Here is a 14600-nt window from a genome sequence, read left to right on the forward strand (position 1 = left end):
ATAATGGAGGCATCACCTGACTTATTGTTATTAACTGTTCTCAAGATATCCTTCATATTACTATAACGTCTGCTCACATCACCAGTAACGTGATAACTGAAATGTAATTTTTTCTTCAATAGTCACACCTTGGTTCTTGACAGATGATAACAACTGGTATAATTTCCTGATTTATTGCATATGGATAACAGGTTAGTTTTATGCAATATTTTTTATTTTTTATTTTTATTTTACATTTGTTGACCGGGATAGTCCGACTGGATTCATGTCCATTTTCAGTGGAGGCCCGGGGAGTAGAGCTCCATATGTGAGCTACGGGGTGAGAAAAATGAAATATAATTTAGGGAACTAGTTTTGTAATATGTCAGAATTTGTCAAAACTAAATGGCATTCACTGAGGAAAATGCTTGGAGATCTTTTCCTTACTCCCAGCATGCATTGACTTTTGAGTTACCTTTAACAACTGCAGGAGTGCAGATGTGCTAGTGTCCTGCGTGGGGAATGTAAAAGGAAAACACACACATGTACACACACAAAGAAATCAAGAAATGGCTGAAAATTGTTCCCTGTTTCCCTTTCTTCCTGTTCCTAACTTTCATAGAAAATTCACTATGGCTGTGTCAATAACTAACTCCTTTCATTTTATTTATTTCTTCATATGGCATTTTTCCTGTTTCCCATTTTACTCTTCTGAATAGATGCTTCTTTATTGTTTACTAAAGGCTTTCAATATACACATACCACAGAAGAAAAAATAATTCAAGCAAATACTATAATCTGCCTTTACTGTGAACTATTATGTAACAGCTGTTATTATAATCAAATAAAGGGATATCTTTAAATGCAATATTATAGAAAATACTTTTTTTGCTTAATTGTTCAATGCATAATGTGAGATGTATAACAGCTTCCTTCATACTGTACTTCACTGTTCCTAATCCAGATGCATTGCTTGCTATAACTGTAGACATATTGTGCAACTCTGGCTGTAGCATAATTGCAAGGAGGCATAGCTGTCAACCTCTTAAAACAAGAAATCTGGACAAAGGCATACATAATGAGGGGAACAAAGGCCCAAAAATAGGGATAATTTTTAAATATTGCTCTTTAAGACTGATAGAATAACAGGTTGTAAATTAGCCTGAATTTTCTGAAGGGTATGAAGTCTGAATCTCAAATGTCCTTCATTATTTTCTGACTTCACTCCTCAAAGAATTGACAATGATTTTCCAGAAAAACACAATTTTATGAGAAACAGGCCAGAAATATGAGACAAAAATCTGGACATTCTGTGAAAATCTGTACAACTGATTGGTATGCAGAGAGGTGAAGTTTCATACAGATCCATAACAAATATTCTGGTAATGCTCTGCTTTAACATTTCCCAAAGTAAACTGTTCTGCCAAAAACTGCAGTGGTACAAATAAAATTAAAATGAATACATTAACAGTTTCTGAATTAATCAAGTTGTATGTAGTCTCCTAAAGTGTAACATCAAGTTTTTCTGGACCACACTGCTGTAGTTCTTGTAAAGTGCTAACAGGAAAGTATTTTACTGTGTCTCTTAGCGCACAGTAATAAACGGCTGAATCAGAAATCTGGGTAGCAGAGATATTTAAAACTACAAAGCTGTTAGCATTGTCAAACTGGGCTGTAAATCTTCCATTTTCAGCTTTCGCTTCAGTTTGATATCTATGCATACGAAGTCCCATATACTCAATCGGTCCATTTGGTTTCTGCCGATACCAGTAAACATAAGGATCTGTGTCGATTGTTGTGAAATTACATGGCAGCAGGATATTATTTTCTCCATAAATATGCTTAGTCAGTTCAGGCTGTGTTACTCTGTCCCCATTGATGATGCCTATAAAAAACAAACAAGCAACTTGTTAAAAATGGTAATCTTTATAGTTATTCATTAAAGCGTAAAGTTCTGCACACAAACATATTAAACTCAAGAGCTGATGAATGCTGCCACACTATGAAACGAGGTTATTTTTTACCACTCTATGTCTCTGGACTATCAGGTTTCTATCCATTTTAAATAATACATAATGAAAATGTTGCAATTAGGTGGAGCTCACCTATCAGTAAAATGGCAAGACAGAGACTATGTTTGAAAGGCATGGTGATCGTAAAGTGACGACTGTAATAAAACAGAGATAAGTGAATGAATTAAAAGCTCAGATGTCCTGAATTTGAGTGTTAAGGTTCCTCTCCTTGCCTAGGAAGAAGTATTGAGAGAAAGGCTAAAACATACATATATATATCTCACAACTTCAGGAAATCATCAACAATCATTTCCGTTTGTGGTATGCTCTACCATTGTTATCGTGACGTTCATGCCAAAACGTGTTTACAAAGTACACACAGAGCTCTGAGATGGAAGGTGTGGATGTAATACCTGGCACAAAGTCAAACTTTATGACATGTTAAGCTGATTAATTTTGCTCACAGAGATGGTGTGAATGCAGCTGTAGCAAAGTAATCTTAGGTTAGAGGTCATGTGCAGTAATCTGCTTCGGTTTATGAAACATGGTTGCATACGTATGTAATGAAATCTGAAACTCTGCTTAGAAGATAAATAATACTTACAATAAGATTGCATATGTTTTGCACAGAACAATTTCAAGAGTAGGGTTCAAATCTCATCAGATAGACAAGAATTATACAACATTATGCATTCACTAAACTCTGTAGGTTTATAAATGTTTCCAGATAGATATGAGCATCATTCTACTTCTCTGACTAGGACTGCATGGTCACCCAGTTCTGATCATGTTGTCTCTTTGTTTAGTGCACTAACACAAAGGGGAGAATTCAATAAAGCCTACACAAATTTTTTTTCATGTAGGCATCATGCTGCAATGCTTACATAGACACTAGCATTTTTAGATTCATTAAGCACTGCTGGGTGGCATACATGCATGCGCAAACAGACTAAATTCCGTGGCATGCAAATTGCCTCATAAGCAGGGGAATCTCGTGCAAATGAGGCAGGTAGAGCAATCCATCAAGCATAAAGGCATCTGTTCAGACCCCTTGTCAGTGTCCGTAGTGTACACAGAAAAAGTCTGTGTACAGGAGTCTAGACAGACAAAAGGGGATGTAAAACTTTAGAAATGTTGACATAAATCCCCTGAAATTTTTATACTAGATACACACATGTGTAGAACTATGAGGCTGCGGTGGTGCAGTGGTTAGCTGTGTTGACTTACAGCAAGAGGTTCTTTCGATTCTCGGCTGAAGTGCCTTCTGTGTGGAGTCTGCATGTCCTCCCTGCAGTCGGATGATGCTTAAAGACATGCAGGTAGGTGTGTGCGTAAATGAGTGTGCCTTCGATGAAGGTTGGGTGTTGGGCTGGCACTGTAAAAATCTACTGCCAATCATAAGCAGACCGGTGTTCCGCTGTGGCAATCCCTAACCGGGAAAAGCCAAAAGACATTACTTTATACACATATGAGCATAACTATCACTGTGGATGTCAGAAACAGTAAGGGAATAAGTTAAATTAATATATATATTTTTTAATAATCTCAGCATTTTTGTGCTACATGCCACAGTGCACAAACATGCTTAATGGAAAAATAAAAATATAGGGAAAAAATGTTATAATATTTGACAGAAATGTATTATAGGACCTTGCATTGGGTCTGTACAATGGTGCATTGCTGCTGTTGCTGAGGTCATACGGCTATGAAGCATATATTTTACAGGCTGTCAGCATAGATATGTATGCAAATGTGGTGAATTTAATGAATAGCAGAAAGGAGTAATCATGTCTGCATATCCCCTTTGTGTAGGATCTTTAACCATGTTGATGTTTACACAGGATGTGGCTGACATCAATGGGGTGTGTCCTGTCACTTCTAGGCTCTTTTAAGCTTAGGTGTACATATATGTGAGGTGTGTCGCCTTGCTAAGCATGCTCACGTGGAAAGACCACCCAGGTTACAGTGGCAATATAGGCAGCAAGTCCTTAAAACTGGATGTATTCAATTATTAATTTTGATTGTTCAATAAGCTATGCTGCATGAGGCAGTACTGTGAGCAGCATCTCACACTAAAATAGGACCATTAAACAATGTTAATTAAATTGTAGGCAGGTGGAATGCATCACAGTTAGCCAATCATACATAAAGTATGCATACACCCTACATTCTGATTTCCCCCAATACTCTAGAGCATTGGAGTACAGACCTGGGAATTTTAACTGAGATAATGGTAGGGGCTGCAGCAGGTCTGTATGTGCTAGATGCTTAATTCAGTGCTGGTGGTGCTGCTGACAATATGCCTAGGCAGAAAAGGAGAAGGGTGTTCAGGCCCAGGGTAACCTTCCAAGAGCTACATGAGCTGGAGATTGTAGAGCACTACAGAGTGGACAGGGACATACTACAAGAACTCACTGAGCTCTGTCTCCCTCAACTCAGACCCAGAGCCAACAGAGGGGAACCCATCCCAGTGGAAACCAAGGTATGTGTAGCCCTTAGGATACTAGCTACAGGTACTTTCCAAAGACCAACTGTGGACATGATGGGGGTGTCACAGACATCTGCAACTAGGATACTCCACCAATTCCTGCATGCCATGCTACCACATGCCAGTGAGCACATATCTTTTCCCATCTCCCCTGAGGTGAGGGCCAGCAATATGCAACACTTCTACTGTGTAGCACACCACACTGAAGTACTGGGTGTCATAGATTGCACTCATGTACACATCAAGGCACCACCTGGTGAGCAGGGTAGAATCTATGTTAACTGCCAGGGGTACCAGTCCATCAACTGCCAGGGCATGTGCAATGCCCAGGAGATTATCCTGAATGTGTGGGTTGACAGCCCTGGTAGTTATCAGGACTCCCATATCTGGCATGCATCACAGCTGTACCAAACATTTGCTAGGAGGGACAACCCACATGGTCATTTACTGTGGGATGCTGGCTACACAATGGAACCGTGGATGATGACACCCCTCAAAAATGCACACACAACCACTGAAGAACACAATAATGAGGCACATGCACAAAGTAAGAGCATCATAGAGCATGTGTTTGGGCTTCTGAAGTCATGGTTCTAGTACTTCGATATATCTGGTGGAGCCCTGCAGTACTCTCCAGCCACATGTGCACATATGTTCACAGTATGAGCTATGCTACACAATCTGATCCTGTGAACACAGCTGTAGCAGGATCAGCAAAGGGAAGGGAAGGGATACACAGGCCACCACCAGTGCCTAGGTCACCACAGCCACAGTGACAGGAGGACTTGGAGGAGGAACCCCTGATGATGTCCCTGTAGACAGACATAGGCATGCTCTGTATGCCCTGTCTTTGGCTAAGAGACAACACATAGTACATTCAGTGACAACCTAGGAACTGACACCTTACGCCTACACAGATATATTTATTAAAATGTATGCCAGGCAACCCACACAACCTGTACCTATCCATGTATTGACTGTGTACTGCTTGCATCAGACAGAGTCAGGCCTGAAGTACAGTTCTGTCAACTGCTGCATTCACAAGGTAGGCCTCTAACTACACAGTACTGGTAAGGATTATTATGATATGGCATTGTATGTATGGATCTGCTACATTTATGCAAGTAAATATAGTGAACTATTTGGACAGAAGTAATATCCACATGGAAGTAGAGATACCCATTCCACTATCATGTGCCCTTTCTTATTCACTAGGATTCATGCATACAATATTCAGTACATTAGTCAAAGGACATGTTAGACAGTGAGGTTACATGATATTCGGACTAATGTGTATTTTAGCAAAACATGCGGTGTTGTTCCTCCGCCCCCAACACAGCAGAGTTCCCTTATAACTGCTGTAACAGTAACTCATCAGTGTTATATCAGCAGCCCAAGCAGTCTCAGGGCAGTAATATGCAAATGTATCATACATTTAACACAGGAATAACAATGAACATATTTATGTTGTTGATTGTGTAATGAATGAACCCTCTCTGTCAGTCAGTGGACTAGGGAAGTTAGCATGTGTGATGGTGTAAATGGTTGTAATTTAAAAGTATTCACATCTTTTGCATGTGAGGTATTACTATATCGTGTTTTACAGACTGTCAGACTGTGAGTGGTAACCTCTGTCACATATTAATTACATCACACGGCTGCAGAATGTTGTAGATATTTGAGTGAAGTGCAGCACTCCAGAAATAGGGACAGATGTCATTGTCTGTAACACATGAAATCCCAGACAGGTGTGGGCTGGAGTCAGTTTATAAGTAGTGAGAATCCATATGGGTATGCTCATATACTTAGTTAAACAGAATGCAGTTCTTTTGCTCCTTGCTCAAAATGACCTGTTATATATAGATATGTCAATAGATACATACGGTTTACCTTCAAAATGTTAATGGTCAGAACATTGAACCGCATCCAAGAACTCCAAAGTCCGTCTTCTGAAACCATCAAATGCCAATGTTCCGATCCGCAAAATCTCACCCCCGTTTTGACCCATGTTAGCACTTGTTTGTAAGTGTGGTGCTGTTGGAAATGATGACGTTCGATGTTTCTTTGGAGTTTCGGAAGATTTGGTGGTTCGGGTTTCTCAGAAACATTTCAGTGGTATGCACATTCGTGTATGTGCTGTCAACATTTTAAAGGTAAACCAATACATACATTTATGTATAAATATCTATCTGACACTATCTCTCTCTCCAATAGATAGTATATCTATCTCTATGTATATATATATATATATAGATGTATGTATGTGTATGTGTATATATATATATATATATATATATATATAAATATATATATATATATATATATATATATATATATATATATATATATATATATATATATATATATATATATATATATATATATATATATATATATATATATATATATATATATATATATATATATATATATATATATATATATATATATATATATATATATATATATATATATATATATATATATATATATATATATATATATATATATATATATATATATATATATATCATTCACACCAACATGGTCTATGATGGAGTCATAGCAGTACATGTTGTTGAGAGACTTGAGTGCATGTGTGATATGGGGTATCCTGGCACCTGACAGACAGCTGACTGTGACCTTTTCCTTATCCAGTCTGTTGAAAGGGACATCACTGTGTCTCACAATGGTATCATCTATGACTAATATGCTTTATTTTGTGTTTTGCCTAAGGTGTTTGACTGGGGAAACACTGGTGCATGAGCTATTGTCTGTAATGTGTTCTGCAAATGAAGTGTTATTTGTAGCGTGCTTGTGTTTGTGCTTTGTAGGTCTCTGGTGTTTAGGTATGTTTCTAGTAATGACCTCTGTATATGTAGGTATGTGTAATGTGGGTTTGGGTGGAGTAGAAGGTGAGGTGTGCATGCTGGCAACCTGCTTCATTGTCATATATACTGACTGGTGTGTGAGAGAGCATGGATTCCAGGCTCTCAGGACAGTTGCATCTCACACATTGTGTTTGTGTGGAGTAAGAGTAAAAGGTTGGGGATGCTGTCCACATCTCTTCAGCAGACACTGCTAAAGCCATTAGCAATAGATTATGCCTTGTGTATACGTCATAGCAGGTCATGGTTAGGCAATGGTCTAACAAATGCTTACATTTAAGATGTTATTACTTTTATGTTGTCATTCTAAGGTAAAACAGTACCCGACTGTGTGGAATAACATGGTGGATTGTATACACTGCTTTTCCAGGCTTATGGCACTTTTCTGAACCCTAATTCTGTTATTAGGCAGGGTCACAATAGCATACCTAGAAATGCGACAATGTACAACTCTAGCAAAGTAAGGGTTATGCTTCTACACGCTTGGGCTTCACGCCTCAGACACAGTCTCTGTAGGCACTCTGCAGTGAAGATGTGGATGTATGTGCACGCGCAGAAAACTTGTTCAACTTTCCAGTAAGTACTTTAGACTTGCAAGGCTACAATACCTGGAAAACAACCAGACAGCAAAGGATGTTGTGTGAAATAATGTGAGACTACAGTTTTGTGTTCTAGAAACCTACATGTACAGCATGACATACCTAGGACATGCTAGAGGGACAGGAACATCTCCCAACAGTGGCCATTCCTCTGCAATAGGCCTCACGCCCATGTCATGCAGATTACCTCCATTATGCTGTTGAAGGGCAGACTGCATGAATTGCTGTGAAACTGTTACCTAACATGGATCACTGCTGCTGTGGAGCTTGATAGGCCAACCTTGGACATCTACGTCACCTGTCATTGAACATTATATTGTGATGCAGCAGCTATGCTCCTAATCACCATCAGCTCAGTACCCTAGTCAAATCCTAGGAACATTGGAATCCAAGGCATAATAGATGCAAAACTGAACCAATTAATATGGTTTCCATTCAACGCATCTACCTAGAAAAGGCTACGACAAGCCTACAGACCTCTACATCATCAAGGACAAGTGTGCAGATCAACAAAAAGGTTGTGGCCTGCTTCTTATCTTGGGAGTGGTGCAAACATTTTGCTTCTGGTGACAGGAAAAGAAAAGGAGCATTGTATCCCAGCAGAGTGTGGTGGTGTTGGTGAGACCAGCAGTAGTAGTAGCCAGGCAGTAGCCATTCATACAATTACCCTCTTTTCAGCATTTTTCACAAGGTAATTCTTTGTTTCAGTAAGCACTGCTTGATTTGCTTCTCACTACAGGATAACTGCCTAAATACTCCATCCTTAACTTTTCAGGGTGTATGTATCAGTTTCACCTCCAGTGTTTGGCATTGCTCTCCACAGACTCAGACAGCTTGAGTGACATTCCTCCTTGGAAAGCATAATGGAATGTTCTCAAATACCAAGTTGCACATAGGCCATCTAGCCTGCAGTGGCAAGCACTTTCCCCATAGGTGCAAAATCGATACTCATGACATTGACTGATATTTTCAATACAAGTGTTTAATTAATAAAAAAGTATCTGTTTCCATGGATATGAACTTTCCCACTGTGACTGTTACCACCTTGGTGGATATAGACATCCTGAGGCAATGTAGAAATCACCTCATGTTTGCCAACAACCAGTTCATTCTCAAGCAAACTGATATGGTATGTGAGAGATGTATTTACACAATGTCACTGGAGGAAAATCTCTCACAGGACAGTAGTCTTAATGTCAGTAAAGTAGTCAGTAGTACACATGCCACACCCATCACACAAAATTCAAAGCAGACATATGATGAGGCACTGAAATCACAAAGACATCATAGACAAAGTGCAGATAACAAATACTTTCAGCAGCCCCAAATGCACTCTGTAAAAACAACAGACATATCAACACAGACCTACATCTCTTGCAGGCTCAACCTATAAGTACATAAGGCAAGCCAAAACATAATCCAACATTCTAGTCATTGCAGACTCCATCCCTGTCAACAAGTAAGGAGAAAGGCATAGTCAGTTGCTTTTCAGGGGCTAGGATCCACCACATTATGCATGAACTCATGTCATTGGACCACAAGTAATACAAGCTCAACATGTCAGAGATGCAACTATACTAACAGCCTAGAATACATGCTCTCTCACACACCATTCAGTACATATGACAGTGAACAGACTTTCACTATGCACATCTCACCTCTCACTTCACCCAAACCCACATCAGAAATCCCTATAATTGCTGAGGTTCTCATCGGAAGAGACCTCCCAAACACAAACATAAGCATGCTACACATAATACATAGAATACAACACTCATAATAGTTTTCACACCAGTGTCTCACCTGTCAAACCCTTAAGACAAAACACTTAAAGATACATATTAGTCATAGGCTGTTCCATTGTGAGACACACAGATGTCTCTTTTATCAGGCTGGATAAGGAGAAGGTAATGGTCAGCTGTCTTTCAGGTGTCAGGATCTGCCATATCACACATGCACTCACGTATCCCAAAAACAGGGACTGTTGTGACTCTGTCATGGTCCATGATCGTGTGAATGACTTGAGATGTACCTCTCTGGACTATATGAAGAGAGACATGACTGAACTCTCGGAGTATGTGTCTCAGATAGGTATGTCCTTAGCCGTAAGCAGCATTTTACCTTCACCTAGGATGATGCCTCAGTACAAACTGAAAATGAATGACCTCAATAAGTACCTTAGTTTCTGGTGTCATTCTAAGGGGATACAGTATCTGTCAGCCTGGGATGACATGATCGACAGACCTTAATGCCTTGCCAAAGATGGTTTTCATCTTTCACCTCTTGGATTTTGGCTACTGTCTAAGTCAATTGCCACCCCCATTGTCTCTTGATTCGGCAGTGTATCAAGGACAAACTTCAAGCTGTGAAAACATCATATAAAAACAAGATCAAGGTTAGGCTGCTAAACGCTAGGAGTCTTAACATGAAACTGAACTCGCTGGAAGCAATCCTCACCTTGGAAGACCTACACACCTGTGCAGTCATGGTGACCTGTTTCACGGCTGTGGAGATCAACATGACTATACTGAGCTACACCTCCTTCCACATATTCAGACTACAAACTGAAGGGGTCAAAACTAAAGGAGACAGTGTATCGGTATATTCATTACAGATATATACACCTCCAGACTGGTTACACAGTAGCATTCCCTGGAGATACTTCAGGTGCAATTAATTGTTGGTAGGATACCTATTCAAGTCATTGTCAGATAAAGACCCCATCTGAGAATTAGGATACCCACTCTGCTTATTTGGATCTACTTGAGTCTATCAAGATACATGCAAAGACCCTGGCTTTGGACAATTTTAACTAAACATCCATTGACCGAGTAACGTACTCATGCTGTAACTCACTTTCCCAAAGGTTCCTCAACTTCTCTAACTCCAATGTATTGGACCTGCTGGTTGTCACCCCAACAAGGAGTGCCAACATCCTGGATCTGAAGCTTACCACTATGGGGTGGCACTCTACCACACTCACTGTGAGGTCTTCCCCTACTGATATCTGACCACAAACTGGACTCAATTGAAGTAACTATCACACCACCAACAACAACAACAGCAAGGAAACTAAAGCACTTCTCCAAAGCACATTATTACCTCTTACAGGATAGTATAAATGGCTGCACAGCACCTCCCCCTCAGATGGAACTGGCAACTATGCCGAGTTCTACACTAATGCTTTATACAAACACCTGTTTAACTGCATTGCCTCTGCTGCACCTGATAGGACCAGAACAAGCTCCACAAGAAAGAGCAAATATGCCTGATGGACAATTGCCAAGTTATATGTTATGTCATGGCAGTCATCTGGAAAGTGTGTGCTGGCAACCTTTGCTTCTAGCATGACCTCCATATATGTATGTTATTTGTGCAGCAATGGTTGTCTGTAATATCACTAGCAAATCATTGTGGGCTGCAGTCTGATATTACTGGCCCACATTTGAATTACATACTTTAAAATGCTCTGGGGATTCATGCTAATGCATAACCTGACATTCTATGTGCTTTCTAGGGTTGTGATATGAATAGTCAAAATGTGGTCCTATCTGTAGGCCTCTTATTTCCATTATTTAGAAGCAGATATTTCGTCTGTAGTGCTTTGGGTGGATAAATAGGTAATGAGACATTCATACATATCACAATTTATAATGGTGATGTACACATAAATGTATCTTAAATGTTAGACAAAGCTGTATTTGAACCCAGGACCATGTTGAACAAAAAGTAATACTCTCATGGCATTTAACAGATTAAGCTACAGATTCACTGCTGTAAAAGGTATGTTTTTACATATTATACATATAATTGCATAGTTACTTGCTGTTACATACCTCACTTACATCTGTTATTTTTGTGTATGGCTTTATAGTGATATATTTCTCTCCCAGAATCCTAGTTAAATTCCTGTTATTCCATTAATTTTAGCAGACTGCTTTATGATGTGGCCTGATGTGCAGCATTACGTAAACATGCTTAATGATGAGAAAATAACAATTACTATTGTTTTGCTTAAAACACCTGTGCTAATTAACTAGTTGTGCGGCTTGGCAGGTTGATGGACTGTTGTTCAAGTGAAATGGTACTGCATTCGAAACAGGATGCAGGAGTACTTTTTGTACATGATTATTATGCATTCCAATACATGCAATAATATATCGCCATTTAGCATATCTGAGCGATACATTCAGCATCACGCAGTAATTCAATAAAGAAAAGAAAATTGGGAAGATAGGACAGTGGTGAAATGGAGTGCAAGCAGGGGGAAACATAGTGAAAGGCAGATAGGCGATGAGCAGGAAGGGTGTAGGAAAGAACCATGGCTATCCATTTCTTCAACAGCAACAACTGCGCACTTGAAAAGATTTTTAGCTGAATTTGGACTGTCAGTCCCAGCAGGAGGGGTGACGACAACATAAGTGTATTGTCAAGCCAATTGGACTAAATTATGTGTGTCCAGTGGACACATGTGCGAAATGGGGAGATATGTAATGGATAATATTTTTTTTTTGTGGAACAGGTGCCCATTCTTTTTTTTTTTTTAAGGTGAGTGGAATGTTGGGGAAGGGAAATAGGTATGTTTTGGGAAGGTAAGTTGGGAAGGTGAGAAAGCATTTGGAGACAGACAAGACAGCAGACAGGGATTGTGTGGGACACAAGAGGGGGGATGAACACCTTGGTTGAGGAGGGTGTTGTGGGATCCCGGTCCCATGTACATCAGACATGGTAGCAGTGTGACTCTTCCATCCATGGGACTGGCAGCACTGCACCTTCACTGTTTCTGTGGAGGCAGTGGTCACTCCAGTGCCTGGGCACAGAGTACCCCACCAGGATGGACAGCATGCTCTCCATCCAGCATAGGCATGCATCAACAGTTTGGTGCACAAGCCTATGCACCATGCCTGACAGTTGCTGTTGAGTGACCAAAGCATCCCCTCCACCTCTAGTCTCAGAGGGAGCCACAGCCCCAGCCTGTGGGGCTGAAACTACCTGATAAAGCAGGTAGTACAGGGGCAGCAGAGGGGTTTTCACCAGGCTGTGGACCAGATGTGTTGGGCCCTGGTGTATTCACTGGGGGAGCAAAGGTAGGTGGATAACCAGAAGCCGACCTACCTTGTCATGCTGTGGCAAATAAAATACAAACATAAAGGAAAATTAAACATAACCAAAAATGTAATTAACATAAGAAGAAACAATGAGCAATGTAAAGAAATTGAAAATAACATAATGAGGAACAAAATAATACATAATGTAAATGAATGTTTATTTAACAGCAAGCAATATTAAATTATATATAAGGCCATCATAAGATGTAATAACAAATAATATGCTAATATCAAAAGATAATAATGAATATATTTGATTAAATAAAAGAAGCGAAGGGGGTCTGAGAAAATAGAAGAACATTAGTAACTTCACAGATAATATCACTAAACAGACTACTTCTAGATACATTAGATTTCACTTCTGAAACCACTGACTGCTATGCCATTCATTATTTGAAATATTACCCTGTTCCTTACACACACAGTATAGTACAGATCATAATGCATCCAGTAATCATTCAATGTTGCTTATATTGTATATGTGATGTTCCACATACATACCTCTGAACCTTTTATCGTGGAACATTATGGGCCAAGCCAAACATAATGATGGTACAAAGGCACCATGACAAGGAACATTCTTACATAGTGTGCTCATACAATAGTAGCAAGGTGTTGGATTTGCCATTAAATTGCATTTCAAGTGATGTCATATATCTGATAATCAGAAGACTGACAGTTTTTTTTTCTGATATTGATCCCCAGCAATGTGGCAGAGGCTGGCCAGTAAAACAAGATCATATACAAAACAGACCAGACATTTAGGGCAATATTCAGTACATTCTGCAAAAAATCATGACAGTTGAGAGGTATGTTTGTGCACGCTGATTACACTTGACAGCTGGACAGTCATGGCACAGGTCTATGGGTGTGCAGTTCACATGCAAGCATAGTTATGTTTCATTTATGACGTGGCAATACAGTATTGAATACTGCACAGTTTTTCAGCTGGCTATTGTGGGATTAGAACTCACAAGCAGTGCCTACAGTAATGCTGAACATTTTATATGAAACAATAAATTATCAGAGCACTGTTTCCTTTCACACTTTTATTGATTCATGTTGTTTCAAATCTTGCATTTACACACATGGTTAGCTGCCTAGCAGGAGCGGCTCATGCTATAGGACTGCAGCCCCCCACCTAGAAAAACCAAAAGAAAAAACTGTGAAACAAGAAAAAAAAAATCATGAGTCCCGACTCCTCTGCAGACACATTGGGAACTTAGACTGCCTTTGTCAGCAGTCCGGATACAGAAGAGATACCCAGGAATGATGACTGCACAGAACAGAGAAGCTCTGCACTGCTTCAGCTGCAGGCAGAACCAATGAGGACTGAGAGGTGAGCTCTCACAGGGATTTCACTGCTGCGTGGGCTTTGTACTAGAGGCTTCATTTGTGAAACAGCTTTACAGCAGGTAGGGAAACAGTTGCTGGATACATTGTGTGTTGTACTGGAGGCTTCATTTGTGAAACTGCTTTTACAGCAGGTAGGGAAATGGTCACTGGATTGTGTGTGTGTAATGCCC

General features: G+C 39.8%; 1 gene segment (V, D, J or C); it reads right to left on the reverse strand.

The window, feature by feature from the left end:
- Window positions 1-1237: 1237 nt before the first annotated feature.
- On the reverse strand, window positions 1238-2258 carry LOC122790296. The segment is given in 2 exon segments: window positions 1238-1864; window positions 2085-2258. Coding segments are annotated over 2 exon segments (426 nt in total).
- Window positions 2259-14600: the final 12342 nt, after the last annotated feature.

The sequence above is a fragment of the Protopterus annectens genome, chromosome 16.part0 (genome assembly GCF_019279795.1).
Source record: "Protopterus annectens isolate FY-2018-M chromosome 16.part0, PAN1.0, whole genome shotgun sequence".
Taxonomy (NCBI): Eukaryota; Metazoa; Chordata; order Ceratodontiformes; family Protopteridae; genus Protopterus; species Protopterus annectens.